Here is a 22236-nt window from a genome sequence, read left to right as displayed (position 1 = left end):
AAATCTACTTGGAGAGGTCAGGGAAGGTTTTTACAGACTTAGGTTTAGCCTAAGTTTTGAAAACTGAGTTTCATTTTTCACTAGTGATTGACAGATGGAGTAGGACATTTGGGACAAAAGAAACTGTATGCAAAGTATAAAGTTATGAAACAACATGTAAGCTTGGGAGAACTACTGATTCCAAACACCTATAACATAGGGTTTGAAGCAGGGACAGAAAAGAGCTAAAGTTATGGGGAAAAAATGGGAGGATCCTATCATAAAGGAGGGCCTTGCATGCCATGCTAACCATCATTTGCATCTGTAATTCATCATCATTGACTATCACCTACAGAGCTCATAGGATAACTGCTTTATACATATTATATTCATTACATTTAATTCTCACAACCACATCTTATAAGGAAACTAAGGCTCAGAGAGCTTACATAATTTTGCCCAAGATCACACGATTAGTAAGTGAAGAAGCCAGAATTTAAACAAAGGTCTGATTCCAAAGCCAACAAAAGGAACCTGCCTCTAATCTATAGGCACTGGGAAGTTATAGAAGGATGTTTTTGTCTTCAGAACTTGTTTTTTGAACAAGTTCAGAGGCTGCTGGAAACAGTACAGGAGAGAAATCAGAGCTTGGATTAGGTGGTGTTTAGGAGGGATGGAGACAAGGATTTGGGAAAGTTTAAGAAGCAGAATCTGTCAGATGCAGTAAACAGGTAGCTTTGGCAAAAGGGGAGATTGTGAGGTCAACTGTGGACATGCTGATACACTGAAAGGACCTGGTCCTGTACCACGAGCAGAGGATGCAAAGGTGTACCGGACAAGATTTCCCCTCTCAAGGACTTGACAGCTCATGTAGCCTCAATGAAGGCAAGCACCTTTCAACACTAGATGGTGTGGACATCATCAGCGCCCTGTGCTTCAGCCCCAACAGATACTGGCTCTGCTGCCACAGGCCCAGCATCCAGATCTGGGACTTGAAGGGCAAGGTCATTGTAGGTGAACTGAAGCAACAAGTTATCAGTACCAGCAGCAAGGCACAGCCGCCCCAGTGTGACTCTCTGGCTTCGTCTGCTGTTGGCCAGACTCTGTTTGCTGGCTACACGGACAACCTGGAACGAGTGTGGCAGGTGACCATCGACACCCACCAGAAATATATGGCAGAGCTTTAAAAATAAAAAACTGGTTTTCTGAGTTAAAAAAAATCAAATCTATAAATCAAATCTATGAATTCCACTGAAACACAGTAAGTACTATATTGACCATATTCCCTCCTCACTACTATCTTGGAACCTTTGATGAGTCTAAAGCCCCATTCTGGAAACAACTGCTGTGAAACATTCTCAACCCTCCACAAACCAGCTTGCAAATGGGAGGTCCTTTTCATGTGGGCTGAGAACTGTTAGGACATGGAGGGAACCAACCGTCCTCTAACTCTGGCTATAATTATTGACAATGATTTTATTAAGAACAAATGTAGCACCATTTATCAAACACTGACAACAAGTGAGCACAGTGTCAAGCATCTGATGAACACCCCCATCTCATTTACCTGCCACAATGATCTAATGACATGCCTAGCAGTCCTCTTTTGAGGATGGGAAACTGAAGCTCAGAGAGGGAAAATAACTTGCTCAAGTTTCCTTGGTTCCCTGAGGCTACCTCACTGATCATTTGAAAGGCATCTTGGAATGTGCCATCTTCAGGAAGCCTTCATTACCCTCTCCCTGGGCTCCTCTGTGCCTGATTCCTATTTTCTTTGTGGCCCCTGTTATGCTATATCCTGAGATATACGTGATTCACATGTCTGTTTCCCCCACTGGAATATGCTCTTTGAAGGAAAGGACTAGATCTGCTTCATCTTTGCTGTTCGATGCCCAGCCCTGGCTCAGAGCACTGCATATGGGATAGTCAGTCCATTCCATGGTTTCTGAGCCATCAGTCACTCATCTTGGGCTGCCTGGGGCCCCTGGCCATTCCTTGTACTTCAAATATCCCAGGCTCACTTGCCACATTTATTCAGCACTTGCAAGGTCCATACCTAAGACACCCATGACTTAAAGGGAGAACTTTTCCACTGAAAGGGAACCGGAATAGAAAGCTCAAATTCCTTGGACCAAAAAGAACTCAAATTACAGCCCAGAGGCCCTGAGACACCAACCACATACCCTGTCCTGACATGATCAACAGCAAACCTCATAGGGTCTGGCACATTTATTTTTCCTACGCTGTCATCTCTCTCTGCCTCAGAGTGGGACCGTGTACACGGATTGGAGACAGCACGGGCTGGGTGTCATCCAGACTAGGCTCCAATCACAGCTCTGCCCCCACCAGCCGCATGATCTGTGGCAAGACACGTGCTCCCTGAGGTTCTTTTCTCCCTCACCTACTCCATGGGGCTAGGATGCCAACTGAATGAGACCCCGAATGCAGAAGGCACCTAGGGGGCAGCGGGGCTCGGGGGGTCTGTGGAGTGACAGAGTTGGGTTCACTTCTTGGCTCCCCCTCTTTTTAGCTCTGTGAGTAAAGAGAGGATAAGAAAAATACCTTCCTCAGAGTTGTGTGAAGAGTAAATGGGAAGTCAGTGGTGAGTGTTTAGCACATAGATGTCAATGAATTGTAGCCACTGTTTAATTATGGCACAAATGACACATCCTTACAGAACACAACGGACCCCCCCAAAATCTCACAGTGAGTTAAGAGCAGAGGAGTCTGAAACCCTGCTGCAAACCATTCACCAACAAGCAGCGATCTCTCCCAGACAGCTAACCCCCAAGTGCCACTGGGACTCCTGGCAGTAATGCAGCGGCAGTGGCCACCTGCCACCACGCAAGCCCAGCCCCACATCGGCACACACGGCCAGGAACACCCACTCCTTCCAGTCTGGAAGCCAGTGTGACTTTACAGACTTTCTCGCAAGCAGTGTTATGGAGGCCAAACCACAAACATCAGAACTGTACTTCCCAGGGAACTCCGACCCCCCTCATTCGTATGAACAATGGGGGAGGCTGGGTCTACTTCGAATAGCCACCCACAAGGCAGCTCTGAGTGGCAACATGAGACAGGTGTGTGGTCAGATGTCAGTGTGGCAAATGTGGCAGCCAGTTGCTTTTCGCTAAATAGGCCCACCTTCTGTCTAGACCTGAGGTAACTAAGAAAGATCTAGGGCACGTGGAGCCACATTCAGAGCACTGGCAGCAGATACCCTGCTGCGTGGGAAACAGCTGCGTTTGATGATGGCACAGGAAGAAAAATGTAGGTCTGAAGTGCCCCAAATTGCTCACACTGAAGCCCTTCCACCTGCCTTCAGTGGGGTTACCCCGGGAGGCTGTCCTGCTCTCTGGACACGGCAATGGCAATGAGGATGGCAAGACCCCCAGGCTCCACAGAAAGAGGGGCCGTCTAGACCCTGGGGCCACTTCAGATGAGGGTTATGAGAGCAAAACAAGACTAAAAAAATGAACCACCTCCCAACTTGCTTCACTGAGACAAAGGTTCCAGAGGTAACAGAAACCAACCGCAGTTCTTAGGCCACAGGAAAACCACAGCTGTATCCATCCCTCCTCCTCCCCAAAGGCATGTTCACGTCCACTGCATGAGCTCCCGGGAGTCAGAACTCAAGAGCTCATTACCTACCACATCATTTGGGAGGCTCTGGAGGTCATCAAAGGGGGTTTCCAGGGTGTTGGTGTCCACATTCAGAATCACGACATCATCCAGGGCCATGTTTCTGACTTTCTGCAAGTAAGAAAAAAAATCCAGAAGAGAAAATTATTGAAGCCCCACGAAGACACAGATACTTCTCTGGCTTTCTCTGGGAAAGGGGAGTAAGGAAGAAAAGGGACATTTGACAAAGGTATACTCCGTGGCAGGCTCAATGCCAGGCAGTTCACATGTGTGAGGCCATTTAACTGTCACAAAAACTCTGTGAGCTTGTATGGTCACCCCCAAGCCCCAGGAGTGGAAAGGGTTTCAGAGACTAAGTTAACATGCCCTAGGTCACACAGCTAGGGGGAGAGATCTTTATACCCCAACATTATTTCTTTCCCTATATTTTCAAATTAAAAAAAAAAAAAAAAAAGAAGCTGAAGTCTAAACCTCTGGCTCTAGGAACTCTGATATACAGGTAGGGTCTTATGACAGCCCCATTCAATCCATCCCCTCTCATTTACCAAAGACTACTTGCCCATCTCTGTCGGGTCTTGGCATTTTTGGGTATGGAATACGTGTACAGCCTAGTGTTAACACATTAACATTTCTCTTTAACATTAAGTAGAAAGGTCACACTTTCAAATTGGTTCCATTTTCCATAGAAATCCAGCTAGTGAATCATGGCTCCGAGGCTCTGGCCATAAGCCGTTATTCTACTGGTACAGTAATAGGAAGGGTAAGGGAGACTTGTGCCTACTAGGTGTTCGTGTTTGGTGAGAGGATGAAGGTACAGTATGGAGAAAAGAAGAGCCCACCATCTGGGAGCAACTGTCCGTCGTCTGTAGAAGTATAAGACTGTATGTAAGCTAGTTTTCAATCACACTGTTTACCCACCGCTAGAATCCATCTCTACTTTCCTCCTGCCTACCTACCACTTCCAATCTCATTCAATCCTCTTACCCCATCATATATTAAAGCTCATTTCTTTAGAGTCTAGAACTTTCATTTTGCCCTGATTAAGCAGAAAGACCCTATAATTTGTGGTCCAAACTGGGACACTTGTGGATGTGAAAGAGCATATTACACCAGGGCAGCAGCATAAGACGGGCTAAGTGGTCACCCTATGTAGAAGGGGTCAGTTTCATTATTAGCCACCCTCTGAGCTACTGGGTACGACTGTGCAGGTGTGCACTGCCTAAGCACGCCCAGCCAGCCAAGGTGAGGCTGAGATCGGCCAACCCATGTGCTTGCTGAGTGGCAACAGTTGAAGGTGGGGGTGGGTGCTGGTGGAGGGAGGGAATGAGGACGCCTTTTCCTAATTCATCCAAGAGCACTGTATAGGTTAGCGATGGAGCTGGACGTCCCAGTGGCTGCTTTAGCCTAAGTTTGCTAATGCCCTGGAAATGGACAACAATTAAAGTGTAGTAGATGCCTACTAGTGTTTGCTCTATGTTTTACTTACTAATTCTCATTTAATTCTTATCAAATCCTGCAAAGTGCACACCATTACCTTCCTTTTAGGTAACTTGAGGAAAATGAGGTTCAGAGAGGGGAGGTGAGTGGCAGAGGTAACACAGCACCGGCCACCTCCACAGCTCATGTTCTTGCGCTGCACCTCAACCTCTTCGTCATCAGACACCCGCAGTGAAACTGACCTCTGCCACCCTTGTCGCTCTGAGCCCTAGCACCCCTTTGCCTGCCTGCCTCCCCCTGCTGGGGTGTGGGTTCCTTCAGGGGCTCATCAGTTTGGTGCAGCACTGCATAATAACCAGCACCCAACAAAATGATTGGCACTTGGTAAGGGCTCATTAATACTGGTTGATGTTTGTTGTCTCAAATCCCAGCCTCTAGGACAGAATTTCATACCTAAGCAAACATTTTGAGATTCTTCCCAGCAGGAGGGTTGGAACCATGCTGGTCAGAAGCCTCCTAGGGTTGAAATAACACTCCCAGAGGGCAGGATCCTGGAACCCTTCTGCTCAACAAGACCAGGAGCCTCAAATTTCTTCTGCTGTTGACTTTTCCAGCGGCTAGTCAGTCCACAAACCTATCAATCAATTCATACATTTACTAAATGCTTCCTGTGGGCCGAGAGCCGCAGGGGAGGGACAGGTTTGCCTACTTAGAAGTTTATTCTTTCCTCCAAACCCCAAAACTGATATTAACTGACTGCTTTATTCACAGGGTAAAAAGCTATCAGCAAACAGCACTGATAACTCGTGTTTTACAAAGCACAATCCCATTTTACAGTTGAGAACATTAAGACTCATGGTGAATTGTCCAGGGCTCCTTAGCTGCCTCACTTTGCAGTCCAACAGGTTAAATACTTCGCAGTGCACGAGCAGGAAGTTACAAAACAGCCTCAACAAGAACCCTTTTCACTTACATCACACTTCAGAGCTCTCAAAGCACTTTCACACAGATTCTTTCACTTTCAACAGTAGCTGGAGGTGAGGGATCACCATTTCAGAGACGAAAAACTGAGGCTCAGAGAGGTGAAGTGGCTTGCCCAAGGTTACGTGGCTACTAACTGGCCTCTTCATCTGTAAAATCGAGAAGATAACTGACTGCTCACCCCACCCCAGCCCTCTTCCCCGGGGCTGCTGTGCGAATTAGAGGTGGTGTGTGCACAGCACTGGGCACACAGTAGGCTTTACAGTCGCTATTATTATTGCTTTTACAATATACACGTCACCCACGGCCAGTCTGGAAACTGTAGTGGCAGTGGCCTAAGGGCAAAAATCCTCTGGTCCCTCTTGGTAACTGCTGGGCTCTCACTTCAAAGGCTGAGACTGGCACTGGACACGGAATCGGAGAAGGGGCCACGAGGGGCTCCGGAACTCAGCCGGTGACTCCAGGCCTTGAGGACTGAGCTGAGGGTCGCTGCACCCCACAACTGCCAATTTTGCCTCATCTGACCTCCAAAGAGCTCCAGAGAGCCCCAAACAGATGGGGGCAAGGGGCCCGGCCATTGGAGAGAAGCCTCGGGCTGAAAGGCCCAGCGACAGGGCTGTTGATTCTGGACCAGAATTGGGTGTTGTTTCTGCGTTCCCAGTGGGGGCCCAGTGACACAGACCAGCCCTTGTGGGCTCTCCACGGCTGGGCTGGAATGGGCTTTTGATTTCTTCCCACTCCTGGTTGGAGGACTTGCCGCTTAAGCTGTGTGGAGTGTTTACTTTTTGAACAATGGCAGCAGGCTGAAGAAGAGGAAAAAACCTGGCTCTTTCTTCTGACTTAGCAGGCCAGGGTCCCCTTAGTAACCAAAATGCCCGTGCACCAGGCTCCAGGAGGAGCTGGGTCGGCACAGTTTCCTCTCATAGGACAATGCTGCCCTCCTGGTGGTAAGGCCTCTTCCAAAGGGGCTGGCGTGGACTCAAGGGCCTTCCTGAAGCTCATGTTCCCAGGGAAAGAATCGGAGGCCAGCTTGGCCGGATGGTGCCCTATCCCTGAAAGGCTCAAGGAAACAAGAGGAATGAAGAAAGGCAAAAAACAAAACAAAACCCCTCAAACTGGGGGATGGAGTGGGCGGTGCTGATGGAGAAGGAAACTGGGCCATTACTGGGTGACCGCATTTAACCCTGACCGTGCTATGAGGGAGGTATCACCAGCTCTGTGGTATGGAGGAGGCTCAGAGAGGTCCAAGAAATTGGTCCAAATCACACAGCTAGGGAGTGGCAGAGTTGACTTTTGAACCCAGTCTGACTCTTCTGAAGACGTCCTCAAACCAGCTGCTCAGACTCCAGAACAAGTATCTACATAGGGCATGCAGCTACACCAGCACTCTGAGGGCTTGCTTTCTCTTACGCAAAATGACATGTCTTTTGTATCATAAAAATTACGAATGTAAAAGAAAATGGGAAAGACAAAAAAGTTCAAAGAAGAAAATTGTGGTTATCCTAATCCCTCTACCTGGAGATAATGTTTTGGTGTATTTCCTTCCACAACCCTCTGCCCCAATCCCTACTTTTTAAAACACAGTTGAAACAATTCGTAATGTTTCTTTCTGATTTTCTCACTTATTACAATATAAGCAATATTTCACTTCATTAAAAGCTTCGTAAAGATCATTGCTAATTGCTACAAAATGTTCCACTTCATAGAAACAAACCCAATCAAGCCCCTTTTGTTGCCTATTTCCAGTTTTAAGAAATTATTATAAATAATATTGTTGTGAAATCTGTAGGCATAAAGCCTTGTGCTTTAGGATGGATTCCTAGAAGTGGAATTTCCTTTCCACTTCTTAAAGAGTGTCCCTCTCAAATTCGACTTTGAGAGAGATATCTTTACTTCCAATTATTTTAAAGTCATTTTATCCACAGCTTGTGTTTCCTACTCTAAGTGAAGAAAAATCAGCAAAGACACGAGCAGATGTCAAAATAGTCCTCCAAAAACCCTACCCAATTAAAACACTTACTAGTACCGCAGCACACCGAGACAGCTCTCCGGTAGCTCGTCCCACCAACACATTCCCTCTCTTTTTAGTTACAACATATGCCAAAGCTCCTGCCAGCTGCAAACCCTCCCCCCACCAGACTCTATAGGCTTTTTCTCAGAATGAAAAAAAAAAAAAAAAAAAATGATACTGACATGCACACCGGCTTTCCAAATGGCATTTCTTACACAGAGAAACACACAAAAATGGTATCTTTCCATAAATATTATTAATCAAAAATGTCTTTCCCTTTATACTTTGTCATGGACAGACTTAGTCTGACCTCTGCCTTTCGGGACAAGAAAGGGAAAAATCAGAATATGGGAGGTGGTCAGGGTGGCTGAGTGGATACAGGCTCAACCTCATAAATCCTCCAGGTTTTCATCTGTAAAATGGGGATCACGATAGTACACACCTCACAGAGTTGTCGTGAGGATAGATAAGTGAATGTACGTAGAAGAGTTAGCAAGACTGCCAGGACATCCATAAGAGGTGTTCAACCAACAGCGGCTCTCTTGCCCGTCTGTCCCGTCTCCCTCAATGTTTCTTGGAACCTCAGTGGAGCCTGGCTAACCTTACCCCGAAGGACCCGCGGGAGCAGAAAGTGTGCCTTTCCCCATGGTAGCCTATGGTTTACTCCCACAACCAGAAAAATATGTCAATCTAGAGTCATTAATACAGGCATTCGATTCCTTCCCTGGTCTGTGGGCTTCTTGGGGCCACCAAGACAGATCTCTGTATTCTCAGCTCCTACCTCCATATTTGGCCCACAGCAGGCAATTTCTGAATGAATGCATGAATGAACGAGAGACAGTAGAGCCTAGAGAGGAAGCGCACAGGATCCGGAAGCCAGTCTGTCTGAGTTCTCACTTAGCTCCGCCACTCACCGGCTGTGTAAACTTGGGCACTTCACTTCATCTCTCTGTGCCTCAGTTTTCTCCTCTGTAAACAGTGCTTACACTTCATGCGTGTGATGAGGATTACATGGGTTAACATTTTTAAAGCACGTAGACTAGTGATTGGCACATGAGAAGCTCAAGATAAAATAAAATTTAAACAAAAATGAATGGGGCTTCCCTGGTGGCACAGTGGTTAAGAATCTGCCTGCCAATGCAGGGGACACGGGTTCGAGCCCTGGTCCGGGAAGATCCCACATGCCGCGGAGCACCTAAGCCCGTGTGCCACAGCTACTGAGCCTGCGCTCTAGACCCCGCAAGCCACAACTACTGAAGCCTGCGTGCCTAGAGCCCGTGCTCCGCAACAAGAGAAGCCACCTCAATGAGAAGCCCACACACCGCAACGAAGAGTAGCCCCCACTCGCCGCAACTAGAGAAAGCCCATGCGCAGCAACGGAGACCCAACGCAGCCAAAAAATAAAATAAAATAAAATAAATGTATTAAAAAAACCCAAAACACTGCAACAAAATATTTTTTTAAAAAAAGAATGGTCTTTTGAGGGTGATGGAAATATTCTATATCATTATTGGTAGTGGTTTCATGAATGTATAAAACTCAGAATTCACTGAATCATACACTTTAAATGGATGGTTTGCTGTGTATAAATCACAACACAATGAGTTGATAAACATATTAGTGTTATGTCCAGAACACAGAATAAAGTCATAACAGACAGTGAAAAATAACAACGCATGAATGATGGTGACCAAATGCCACACGACAAGGTAATTCTGCCCTGAACCATCACCAATGTACATTCTGATTTGCAGCTGTGTTTGGCTCCCTGCCTCCTTCCTTTTTTGTCTAGCCTAGGGTTTTTAAAACTCTTTTTTTCTACTCATACCCTCCTAGGATAAATATAGAATCCAATGCCCATGATATACAACCCTACGTAAAAGTGGGGTCCACTTGAGGATCACTGTACCTTCGGTGTATCTTCTCGAGTCAAGAAGATTCTACTGAACCTTACTTTCTAAAGTTGGTTGTATGAAAACAATGGGTCCCCTCAACTCCTGCGCTAAAATATAAAGTATCAGCTGCACTTGCTCAAACCACACCAGTCCTCTACACAGATGGGGCTCACCCTGCCTATCTAGGGAGGGGATTGGGCAGCTAGTGACAAAGACAGGACTTAGAACCAGGTCATAAAATGAAGAGCAAGGATTTGTGCTGGTGATGTAATCCAGGGGATCCAAAGAATGGTCAGGAGCATGTGCTGTCTCCCTGGCTGAGGAAGCCGGGGGCTGGAGGTGGAGGAAAGAAGCTGGTCCTGGACCTTGAGGAGCAGGGGCCCAGATCCACCTCTGCTGCCTCAGCTGAGAACGGGGGTCCTTATCTTGTACGGGAGTTGTTGTGGGGGTGTCCGTGAGGTGGCATGCATGGAATAAATGAGCCAGCACACGGTGAATCTTTTCTGTTGTCCTTTCACCAGGACCATCGTCAGGGCAGAGCTACGTCTTATTTGTCTCTGCATCCCCAGTGCCCAGCACAGTGCCTGACACAGGGCAAAGGCTCATTAATTGGAGAATGAATTAAATATTGTGGCCTCTCACTCTACTGGGAGGCAGGCCTGGCACAGATGTCAATGTGAGCCCAAATGGACAATGTAAGCCCAATGTAAGAGTCTGCACAAGGAAGTGTGATGGGAATAACAATAATAATGACAGTGACAATAATCACATAAAATTATCATGATTAATGTGTGTAGAATTAATTCACAGTTGACACAGAAAGTAAGATAGGCATTACCATGGTAGCTAAAGATGTGGGTTCTGGAATGAGACAGCCAGATTCAAGCCTTGCCTCTGCCACAGAGTATCCTTCAGTTAGTTCTTCACTTTTGAGCCTCAGTTTTCTCATCTATAAAATGGGGATAATACTACCTACTGTCCAGCTGTGTTTGGAGCTTTAAGTGGGATAATACATGTAAAGAATTTGACACAGTACCTGACCGCAGTAAGTACAATGAATGGGAGGCTCTGAAAAGCGAGTTTCTATCCTTGCGATTTGAAAGTAGGATTAGAGTTGCAAGACTATACGAATTTGAACAACTGATTTTCAGACCAAAGGCAAAGGCTAATGACTCTACTATTATGATTCTGTGCCATTAAAAACTACCACCAACCTATTGTTTTTTCCTGGCTATGTCTCAGGGACATGAGCATGAGCACATTCTCTGGAGCCAGACTGCCCGAGTCCGAATCCCAACTCTGCCAGTTATAATTGTGCTACTTTGGGCAAACCCTTTAACCTCTTTGTGCCTCAGTTTCCGCATGTGTCTGATGAGACTAACATAGTACTGACACCCAGGATAACGGTTACTCTTGGGTCAGAGGGAGAATGACTACAAGGAGGCACAAGAGGGGCTTCCGGGGGCTGGTGACATTTTGTCTCTTGATCGGGTGGCGGTTACATGGCATGCCTGCCTTGTAAGAACTCATCCTGCTCTATACTTTGGATGAGTGTACCTTTGCCATGAATCTCATACTTCAGTGACATGTTTAGGAAAAGCAAATAATATGGATTTCACTGGATTGTTATGGTGGTTAAATGAGTTAATATATGTATAGTACTTAGAATAGTCTCTGGCATATAATAAGCACTGGGTATTGACTATTATTATTATGAAAACAACATAGCAATAATTCTATGGATAAAAAGGATTCAACCTAGAATATATCTCACTGTCAGAAAATTTGTTTGCAAAGGCAGACACTTCCTGGACACCTATTGCTTCTCCAATCAGTCCTGTCCCCTTCTCCAGTGAGGAGCAAAGCAGCAATATTATTGGGTACCTTCCAAGGGACATTTGCAGTCCTGAGTCAGCCTGCTTTGGGAGAGCAGCAGAACTGAGTAGGAGTCAGATTGGGCTTTGAGTTTTATCTTCTTTAATGCCTACCTACTTACAGGACCCAGGGCAGGTTATTTAAACACAGTTGAACCTCAGTTTCTTCCTCTATAAAATGGGGCTATGACCACGTGCTACATAGGGTTGTGACAGGAATAAGTAAAAAGAAAAAAAATGGAAAAATTTATTTTATACCTACGTGGCCATGTTCCCATCTGCCCAGGGTACTGGTCTTGGCTACAGGCAGGCCCGTGCTCAGCCAGGGAGACAGCACATGCTCCTGACCATTCTTTGGATCCCCTGGATTACATCACCAGCACAAATCCTTGCTCTTCATTTTATACAGGCAGGCCTTCTCCTTGCTGGAGTGACCCCTGAGGCCGGTAAGGAGTCTCCTCTCCTATGGCCACGCCACCACCTGAGGCAGCACCTCTGACACCAGCATCTAGACCACCAAGCAAAGGGGACGGGTCTACACCAACTTCCTGCAAAGACACTTTGCTTCAAGAGGATGCATCATCCTCTTAAATCAGAGCATTACGAAGCCCACAGAGTGCTCTGCTTTGGCTCAGAGAAAGTCCAGTGTTCATTTCTCTCTGAAAAAGGCACACTAATATGGCTCCTGGCATTATAGTTTATGTCTCACTTAAGTATGACTTCTTGGCAGTTTTTTTTTTTTTTAAAGTTTTGAAAGGTAGGGAATATGGTTAAAACAAAACCAAAAATTACATCTTAATAGTTCGTCCATCTAAACTTTACCCTAAACGACTATTGCTGGCCTTCACACAGTCACCTCTTAGGCTGCCTATACTCCTGGTTACGTGTGGGCTGAGGCACAGCTAACTTCCCAGGGGCCTGCACGGCCCGGAACTGTGTTACACGCTCCGCATCCATCACATGCCTGACGCCCACAGTAACAAAATGAGAGCTGCTAGCTGATGTGCTCCTCCCGCGGCCCAGCCCTTACACGCCGTACCATTTAACGCAATCCGCACGACACCCTTGTGAAGAGACAAGGAAATGCAGGGGCAGAGAAGTGAAATAACTTGTCCAAAGTCCTATGGCTTAGCAGCAGTGGAGCTAATGTTGAACCCAGATGGACACCAAAAACTCTGTATTACCCAGTGCACCTTACTAATTGCTCTGACATGTTGTTTCCATCACAAACATACTGAGCAACTGTAATTTAATAGATGTTTGTCAGGGACATACCAAGTAGCTTGATGGTTGGTCCAGACTCCATTAAAATTCTCAAGGGAGAGGGTTTCCTATGGAATATTGTACCCATTGGATGGATGAGGACACTGAGGCTAAAGAGATTAAACAGTTTGCCCATGTTCTCACATGTTTGTGAGAGAAAGGAGCTGAATCTGGGTTCTCCATGCCAACAACGTTCTTTCCACTATACAGCCCACATCAAATGTACTCAAATGCATGCGCATGTATATGAGAACATAACAAAGAACAGCATGGGGAGCTACTGGCCTCCTAGGAGGAAGGGAAAGAGAAATCAGAAGGAAAGTGGAAAGGACAAGAAGAGGAAAGGCAAATATGCAGGTAGTCTAAACTCTCTATTCCCTCCTGAAATCTCAGATACACACAGAGGGAAGAGTGACATTTTCCTTCCCCTCCTCTGGCCCCAAAGGTCACTGAGCTGCCAAGCAGTTGATAAACGTAGTGGCTTTTCTTTGGAGCCAGGAGTCACTGATTTGCTCCTTCCTGCTCTGCAAAATTAAAAATCTAAGCCTGACAGTTCAGAGGACCCCTGAAAACACTGCTGGAATTTCCCAGTGTGCTTTAAACAGAAACAGAAGCTTGGCAGGGGAGGGAAGTGGTGTAAGCACCTCACAGGTCAGGCCAAATCCACTCCTCACAAGGTAGTAAGCACTGACTCTCATTAACAAGTCCGGAGATTTTCAACCCAGGTCAGCAAAGGGGCTATTTCTTCAATGTGCTTTCCCTCCTTTCCTGACCATCCATCCTTTGGACATTCATTCATTCACCCATTTGGTTAGTCATGTCAAACTGATGGATGACTAAAACATGATCTCTAAACTCAAGGGGCTCCCGACCTACTTGTGTGTGGGAGTGTGGGTAGGGCGGGGTGGGGTAAATTATAATCAATAAGAAATTATAAATCAATAAATTATAATCAATAAGAAAAGGCATAGTCATATGGAGTGGAAAAGATCTCAATCTGGTGGAACATCTCCATTCACACAGAGCTTGCCCAGCTGCCTCCTCAGGATGGTCATGGCCCAGAGTTGCAGAGTCCCAAGGTTGGCGTCCTGGCTCACTCACTTACTAGCCAGGTAGCTTTAGGCAAGGCCCTTTGCCTCCTCTAGCATCAGTTTCCTTCTCTGTGAGACTGGGTCTTGATCCCCACCTCCAGGACTGTTGAGAAGATTAAAAGGAGTTACGGTAGGACATGTGCTTCATAAAGGGCCAGCCACAGGGCAGAAGCTCAGTCAGTGCCAGCCAGCCTCCCTCTGAGATTTTGGTTCTGCCAGCTCTGGGGCTCACTCTACAAGTCCACCCAACACAGCACCACCATCCACTCTGGCCTCCACTCTGGCCCCCGAAATGGAGGGGTGAGCCCATGTACATGCCTGACACTGCTGGGGTTTTGCCCCAAATTGAAACACCCTTCCTACTGCTAGAGATTCAGTTTCCTCATGTGTAAAAAGAGGACAAGGAAGGTGTCAACACCTTTCACCACTGCTGCAAAATGCAAACGAGAGATGAGGTGGCAGAGCACTTGGTAAGATGTGAAGATGGCCCAGACATGGATCACCATGATTATCTCCATCCTGCAAAACCCTGCTCTTCTATGAAACCTTCCTGACTATTCCTGCTCCCACAGCAAGTGGCCTTCTTTGGTCCTAAGCAAGTACAGCGGGCAACACATACTTGGGTCCTCAATTAAAACCTGATTAGTGATGTTTCTAATTGTTTCATGTGTACCTGTCACTTTTCCCTTAAAGTAACTGGTTTAACCATACTATATTTACATATACTGCAATAACACTCACCACTGTCATCTATAAAATATCGAGTTTGAAAACACTATATTTTTAAATACCTGATTTCATTTGATCCTCATGGAGTAGGCATTATTATTCTCATTTCACAGAAGACAAAAATGAAGCTCTTGTTCCAGGTCCAGAGTAATAACAGAGCCAGGATTTGAGCTTTGGACTGCCAGTCCCCAAAGCCTGGGCCCCTTCTCCTCTCTGTGGAGCCCTGTCTACTTTCCTGGTTTAGCAAATACTGAGGACAGTGACCAGATCACATATTTCTTTTGTAACCTCCATACACAGACTTATCATAGGCTAGATATATAATAACAAAAAGACCCTAAAGGCCAGGCCAGTATTATTATTATTATTATTTTTTGTACACACTAAAATACTTCACACAACAAAATAACTGGGTTTGAATCCTGGTCCTGCTAATTATTAGCTGTGTGACTTTGGACAAGTTACTTAACCTTTCTGTGCCCAAATTTCATCACCTGTAAAGCAAAGCCACCACTTCTATAGCATAGACTTGTTGTGAAAACTAAATAATGAGTGTAGTGCGTCCAGCAGTATTTCAAAAATAGTATCCATCCAATTTGAAATGACGAAAACTTGAATTTAAGAGTTTCACTTGGGGTTTAAGGGGATGTTGATTCCCTAGTCCCAAAATGGTTTGGAGTCACCCTCTCATAAAATAGGGCCTTCCTTCCTCCCCCACAGCTGCCACTTGCCATCATTCATTCATCACTAAGCACAGCAAACCTGGACTCCCATCTCCACCTGCCTTTTATTTGAAATGTCAATTTTTAAAGAGTGGAGAGGTTGGAAACCCAATTTAACAAGCATGCTGAAACATTGTTTATTGCTCCCATAAACATGGCTTAGTGAGAATTACGGACTTAATCAGACTGAACTTATCTCCCAGTGAAAAGGAACACTTTAAATTTCAGAAATGGCACCTTCATTGTGAAAATCTCTTAACTTTTCAAACAAACTACAGGGGGTCTTAAACATATGGGCAGTAAAGGGGCAGCCATTACTGTGATTTGTCCTGCCCGAGAGCCAAGGAGCCCTAAAGGTCCATAACAACTTTAAGATCTAGGAAAAATATTTGGAAAATCATATTCAGGAGACATGTCTCTCAAAACACCCGAAAGGTCTGCTGAGTGGGAAGTAATATCTGTATAGTTGCTTGGGGCTGCCCAGAAGAAAGGACCCTGTGGTCATTAGAACAGGGGCTGTTTAATAAGCAGCAGCACTGGGAAAGCTCACCTCTCATCCTGTTTGTACGATTAAGCATTTAGCAATAGGCAATATTTTGGGACCAGCTTTTCAGAAGAGAGGTGCTACACAAATCCCAAAGGCTGCTAAACAGTTTGTATGATTTTTTTTTTTTCTTTTTAAAAAACATGAGGATGAGGTCCTAGGAACCCCAACTTCCTAATTTGAGGGAGGCTTCATTAAGGCTGCTCTGATCATTCCAGGAAAGGTTTTCATAAGATGCCCCATTTTGCAGAGAATGTATCAGCCTGGCTGCCAGAGGCAGGAAAGGCAACAGATATAAAATTTTATTATTTCAATGCCCCAGTAGCAGCCAGGAGGACTTAATGAAATCGCCAAGATTTACAATCTGAAATAGCTATTGCACAGACAGATATGGTTAAGGAAGCTGTGCCTTCTGACCTTTCAACCCTTTGATCCTCACACAGCAGGTGGCCTGGAGCCCCCTCCTGGGCATCTTCCCTCTCTTCCGACACTGCTGAACCTTGATGTGCAATAAGCCTGACCCTACACAGGTGACTCTCACAGTGCTTATCACCAGCAGCTGCTGCTAATGGAATGGCCCAAATCACTTGGCCTCGAGATTCTAACTCCGAGATGAGGGGGAGAGGGATCTGCTGTGCAGTGTCCAAACGGTGCTGAAATGATACCCAATAGTTCAGCCCCAAGTCCAGTTGTTTGGAAATGCTTAACGATGTCATTACCAAAAACTGTCCTAGAAATGGAACTCTGGTCTCCTCCGATTTATACTTTGAGTTAGAAAAAAAATCACCTTTTAAAAATAAATCGCAAATCTCAAAAAAAAATCAACCCCGAAGTCCCAAATGCATCTCTCAGAACTTCCCTAAAACCATGTGCAGCAAATTTGTACCAATGAAAATCAAAACAATTTTTGGAAACCTAAAATTGACTGTTTTCAGTTCCATGAAATTTCATTTAAAAAACCCCATATGCCAAAATGTCCAAATTCTCTTATTTTTAAAAATTGGGATGACTTCCAAAATCATAGCTATCTTTTTCTTCCTTTTTTTTTCTTCTAAAGCTAAGGATGGGTAATGTGCATATGTACTTATCAAGCTTCATAATTTAACCCATTCGGTCAGTACAAAATACTTTCAATAAAATGCTGAAGAGGCAGGATATAAATTTATTACCACTGCATCTTTTAAAACAATTGACTCCCAGGCACCAGGATTTAACAGATATTCTGTTTGGTTAAGGACGTGTCCAGGAGTCTAGGTAGCCCTAGTCTGAAGCTTTTAGTTTTTGTCAGATATTTGGGTTTATGGAGGAAGGGATTTTAGGCAGGGCACATAAACCATTCTGTGGGATGTTGATAACGTCCAACTTAATTGCCACTGTTGATCATACTTAGGAAAAGCCCTGAGCCCATGTCTTTGTTTCTAAACAAAAATAGTACGGTGGCCCCATTCCTTACCTGCAATGGCCTGAGCTTAGGTCATAAATGTCTGAACCCAATGGGCAAAGAAAAAACCCACTTCTTTTGTAGCCTAAATGGCATATATTTTAAATATTCAACTTTAAATTCACTTTGAAATCAGCTGAGAATCAGACAGTGTGTAGAGAGAGGTTTATAGGCTCCAATTTTAGTCACACTTTTCTCTATGGATGTTTAAGTTTAGTACAGAGAGCAGTTTATGGAGAAATCAGTTTAGTAAAGGGAAAAAAAAGGAATAGTTACTATATCACAGTTTGACCACTTTGTATAAAATTATTAGTAAGCTCTCTTCTTCAGAGATGCCTGTTGGAAATACTTTATTAATAATAATAGCTACCATTGCGTGAGGGCCTACTAATGTGCGTGGAACTTTAGCCATATTATTTCTAATTGTCATCACTTTGAGGCAGGTGACCCCATTTTGCAGATGGAGTTGTTAAGGCATACACGCACAGATGCTCAGTGACTTGCCCAAGTTACAGAGGGACAAATAGTGGAGCTGGGATTCAAACTCAGGATCACTGCCTGCCTTCTCAGCCCTTGGTTCATCCACATTTTTCCCAACAAAAGCAAAACAAACAAAACAAAACAACAACATGCAATAATTTGTGCAGAAAATGCCAGATTTCAGCTTGCTTACACATTGCCATGGCCCATTTAAAGGTCTTCCGAATCAATTATTTTAGGTAATAGGAGGAAGTTTAATTTGGTTGACAAACACCCCTACTGTGGTGACCTCACATATCAACAACAAATGTCTCATGGTCACAAACCTGTACCATGAGTCTGCTGAGCATGGTGTTAAACAAAACCACATGTGCCCTGATTCCAAGTGGGATTTGACTAGGCCAAGGGCGCCGCTTTTCAATCATCATGCTGCTGGTCTCTGAGCGCCCACAAGGGCCCCGCCCCTAATCACTTGCAAGGAGTTTATGAAAAGAAGTCACCAGTCCCATGTGGCTGTATTCAGTTGAGAGTGCCTTTAAGCTAATGTTGATTTAGAAAAAGTCACTCAATAAAAACTACAAAAGGAGGCTGAAAAAAAGGGCAGAGCCAATTTTAGGTAGATGTCTCAGCTTATTTTAAAGAAAATTTACCAGTTCTACACACACATAATACTGATAATCACTTCCATTTACTTGGCGCCTACAACGTGTCAGGTACCAATTTTCTCATTTACTCCTCATTAAAAAACTCCTATGAAGTGGAGAATCTATCCAAGGAGTCTGAAGCTCAAAGAGACACCTTTACATCCCCATCTGCAAAACAGGAGCACCCCTCACAAAGGCGTGACAATTAAAAATTATACAGCTCAAGTGCCATGTGTTTTGGTAGAAGCTCATTCAATGGTTGATATTATTATTAAATATTTCCAATAGGCATCTCTTCAGAGGATAACATAATAGTAGTTTTGTACAGAGTGGTCGAACTGTGAGATGTAGTAACCGTACCTTTCCCCCTGCTAAACTGATTTCTCCTTTAAACAAAGGAGCTTGTTTAAAGTCTCCTAGTAGTGGTGGAGCTGGAATTGGAATCCAGGTCCCCACAACTCTAGAGCTCAAGCGTTCTTTCCACTCTGCTCCACAGCCTCCTGTATGCTGCTCCTTGTGTTAACCTGACAGGAATTTGGTTAGTTTAAGCTTCTCTTAGTAACAATTTAGAAACTTTGGGTCTTCTTTGAAGTCAGTTTTAACGTTGCTAAATTGACTGGCTAAGTGATGACAGGAAAACTGGAAAACAAAAGCATCAATGATGGTTTCACATTTTCTACTGGGACTCTCCCTCATAAATTACTCAGTTTTTCTAATCTACAACAGAGGGCTATCTCATCTCACAAGAGAACATTTCAGTCATGACAAATTAGACTGAAAATGTACTGACTGCAAGAGATACTTAAATCAGCCAGGAGTACTTGTTCCCTTTGATAACATAAATTACTACTAGGGCTTTAAGTTGTTTCATATTAACTAATTCCAACATTAGGATAAGTGGCATTTAAGAACCACACTCATTTTAAAAGCAGATGCCACATGAGGAGGAGAGAGCTTCCAGGGGAAATCCATCAGGTGAAATCCAGAACATTCTTCAGGCCCTAAGTTGAACAGAGCTGCTGAATTTTCACTCTGAATGCACTGGATGTGACAGATTCACATGTGATGATATCGCTTGATAACAGCACGCTAAGGAAATTCCAGCAAGACCAAGCTACTGTCCAATTACTTTTCTCTTTATATAATTAAGCAAGCATCAGGGTTTCATTGATCTAAACTTTGCCTCTTGTTTTTACTACTCACTATGAAGAATAATGTTTGGTAGAGTTTTTTAAAAAGCTCTTCACATCCATTATATCAGTTAGTTCTCACAACTCTCTGAGATGGATAATATTACCTTAATTTCACTGATGAGAGAATGGAGCCTTGGAGAGGCTAAGTAACCCAGCCCCAGTCGCAAGTGTACTCAGAGCTTTCCTCTGGAGAAATATGAGGCTGCCAGACGTGAGCCCTCCGTCCCCTCACCCCAGTGCTCAGGGCATGGCCTGGAGGCCGCACCGAGAAGGAAGAGCTCAGGCAAAGGTCCTGGGAACCTCTGCCGGGACTGCGGCAGGGTTAGGCGTAACCCACAAAGCCTGATCCAGGGGCTCTGAGGTCTGACAAACCCAGCACAGCGGAGGGACCAGATGCAAATTACTTTCTCTCTCTGAGCCTCAGCTTCCCCATTTGCAAATATGGATGTCTCCTCCTTGGCAGAGAGATTCTTAGGATGTGCAAAAGTGAGAACAGGTACAGCACCAGGCACTGTGTCTGGCATTGAACAAGGACACAGAAAACGGCAGTTTCTTCCCAACCCTCTCCCTTTCTTGCTAAATCTCTTCCCATGAACCTATGACTGAAACTACCAGGTGGAATTTTTCATGCAAATATCACCTTCTTACAAAGCAGGACTTTGATTACTTATCACTAACAAAGAGATCTCACATGGAGTTTCTCAGTTCTCGTGAGAGCACATGCACAAGTCACCACCTATACCTGCATATAATTATGGCTGAGAGTTTTGCATGAATCACAGTATTAACAAGGGCAGACTACATCTTATACTGTCTACCTGTGGAGTCCTGTGAAGAAGCAAAATGGTACAATGGTAAACAAGAAACACTCTTCTACACTGACCATGAAACTTTAAAAAAATAAACATAAAAAAATGAACAAGGGATTAAAGACTTCCTATGCCAGAGAAAAATGAAAAGAAAAAACTAGTTAAAATGGCACCAGTTCAGTTGACAGCAATTCAGGTTCTTTGAGAGGTAAAGGGAAAAAAAAAAAGTTATTTTTCTTTGTCTATAAATAAGTCAATGCTGTTATTTTGTGTAAAAGCTCCACAGTTAAACCACTGCAGACACAGACAAATATGGCCTCTGGATCCCAGAGATGGAGAGGTGCTTCAGTGTAGACAGGGATGTGTCCCTGGAGTGGTGGCTCAGCACTGCCCCAAGCACTTGGTGCATTTGTAAAAGCAGGCTTCCAGGCGCTCCAGCTAAGCCTTCCTACAAAAAGGATGGTGAGGAAGAGAGGAAAGCTGTGAGCTGGGCCTGTCTTCTCATGCCCCCATCACATGTCTCTTGAAATTGCATTGGTGGGAGAGGTAGGTAGAGGCCTGTGAACTTGGTACCTGGGTCTCACTCCCCTGTTCCTACTGCCTGGAACTTAGCACTTAGTATATAACCTAAATTTATCCTCTCAAACTGCACTGTAAAAAGATTATCTAATTCATAAAAAGTACTTGGAAACAGAGAGGAAACAAAAATCTAGTAAAAATGGTGCTTGAAACCTCAAAGTAAGTCATCACTACAAACACCTCTGCCACAGTTTGGTAGTTTGGTAGTTTGGTAGCAAGGAAACCATTCGGAAGCTTGGGTTTGGGACACTAACACATCTGAATTTTATGTACATGGTTGTGGTGTGTAATTTACTTAAGAATTACCTTGATCCTTACAAACAACAATTTACTTTATTAACATGGTTAAGCAGTTTCCAAGCATTTTATATGGAAGGACCGTGTTTCTAACGGCCCAGGAGGAGGAGGCCTGACCCTCCCCTATTTACACCCTTCAATGGCTCTCCATTGCCCTATAAAGTTGAAACTCTTTAACACGGCTTACAAGGCCCTGGATGGCCTGGCCCTTGCCTGCCTGCCTCAGTGCTCCTCTCCCCCTTCAGCTCCACGCTCTTGTCAGACACTGAACTGCTCCTACCTCCTGGGAAACACCACGATCTACACTGTAAGTCTTTGTAGATGCTGTTCCCTGTCCTCCTGGTGGAACTCTAATTTATCTGCTAGGTTTCCATTTAGGCATTCCTCTCCTCTGAGAAGCAGAGCCCACAAGGCTCAGTTCACTGTCTTCCCTACCAGAGCCTATAGCCTCTCAAATTCCCTGCAATTACTTTCTCCTTGTCTGCATACGTTCTAGACAGAACTCTGAAGGCACAGATTATGTCACATTCACCATTTTATATAGAACCCCTAGTGTGATACAATGCCTGGTACACAGAAGGCTACCAAAACATTACTATAGAAGGGGGTGTGTATTGTGTACCGA

The 22236-nt window shown here is 44.7% G+C and overlaps 1 protein-coding gene across 6 annotated transcripts in view; it reads right to left on the bottom strand.

Moving 5' to 3' along the window:
- Positions 1-22236, bottom strand: part of DENND1A (DENN domain containing 1A) — a 535812-nt gene that overhangs the window by 176761 nt on the left and 336815 nt on the right. For all 6 annotated transcript variants that reach the window (XM_068552005.1, XM_068552010.1, XM_068552006.1 and 3 more), the window contains one exon: positions 3631-3732. In XM_068552005.1, the coding sequence (XP_068408106.1) occupies positions 3631-3732 (102 nt within the window). The remainder of the gene's footprint in view (positions 1-3630; positions 3733-22236) is intronic.

Source organism: Eschrichtius robustus, chromosome 10, assembly GCF_028021215.1.
Source record: "Eschrichtius robustus isolate mEscRob2 chromosome 10, mEscRob2.pri, whole genome shotgun sequence".
NCBI classification, from domain to species: Eukaryota; Metazoa; Chordata; class Mammalia; order Artiodactyla; family Eschrichtiidae; genus Eschrichtius; species Eschrichtius robustus.
This window is presented reverse-complemented; position numbering and strand designations above follow the sequence as displayed.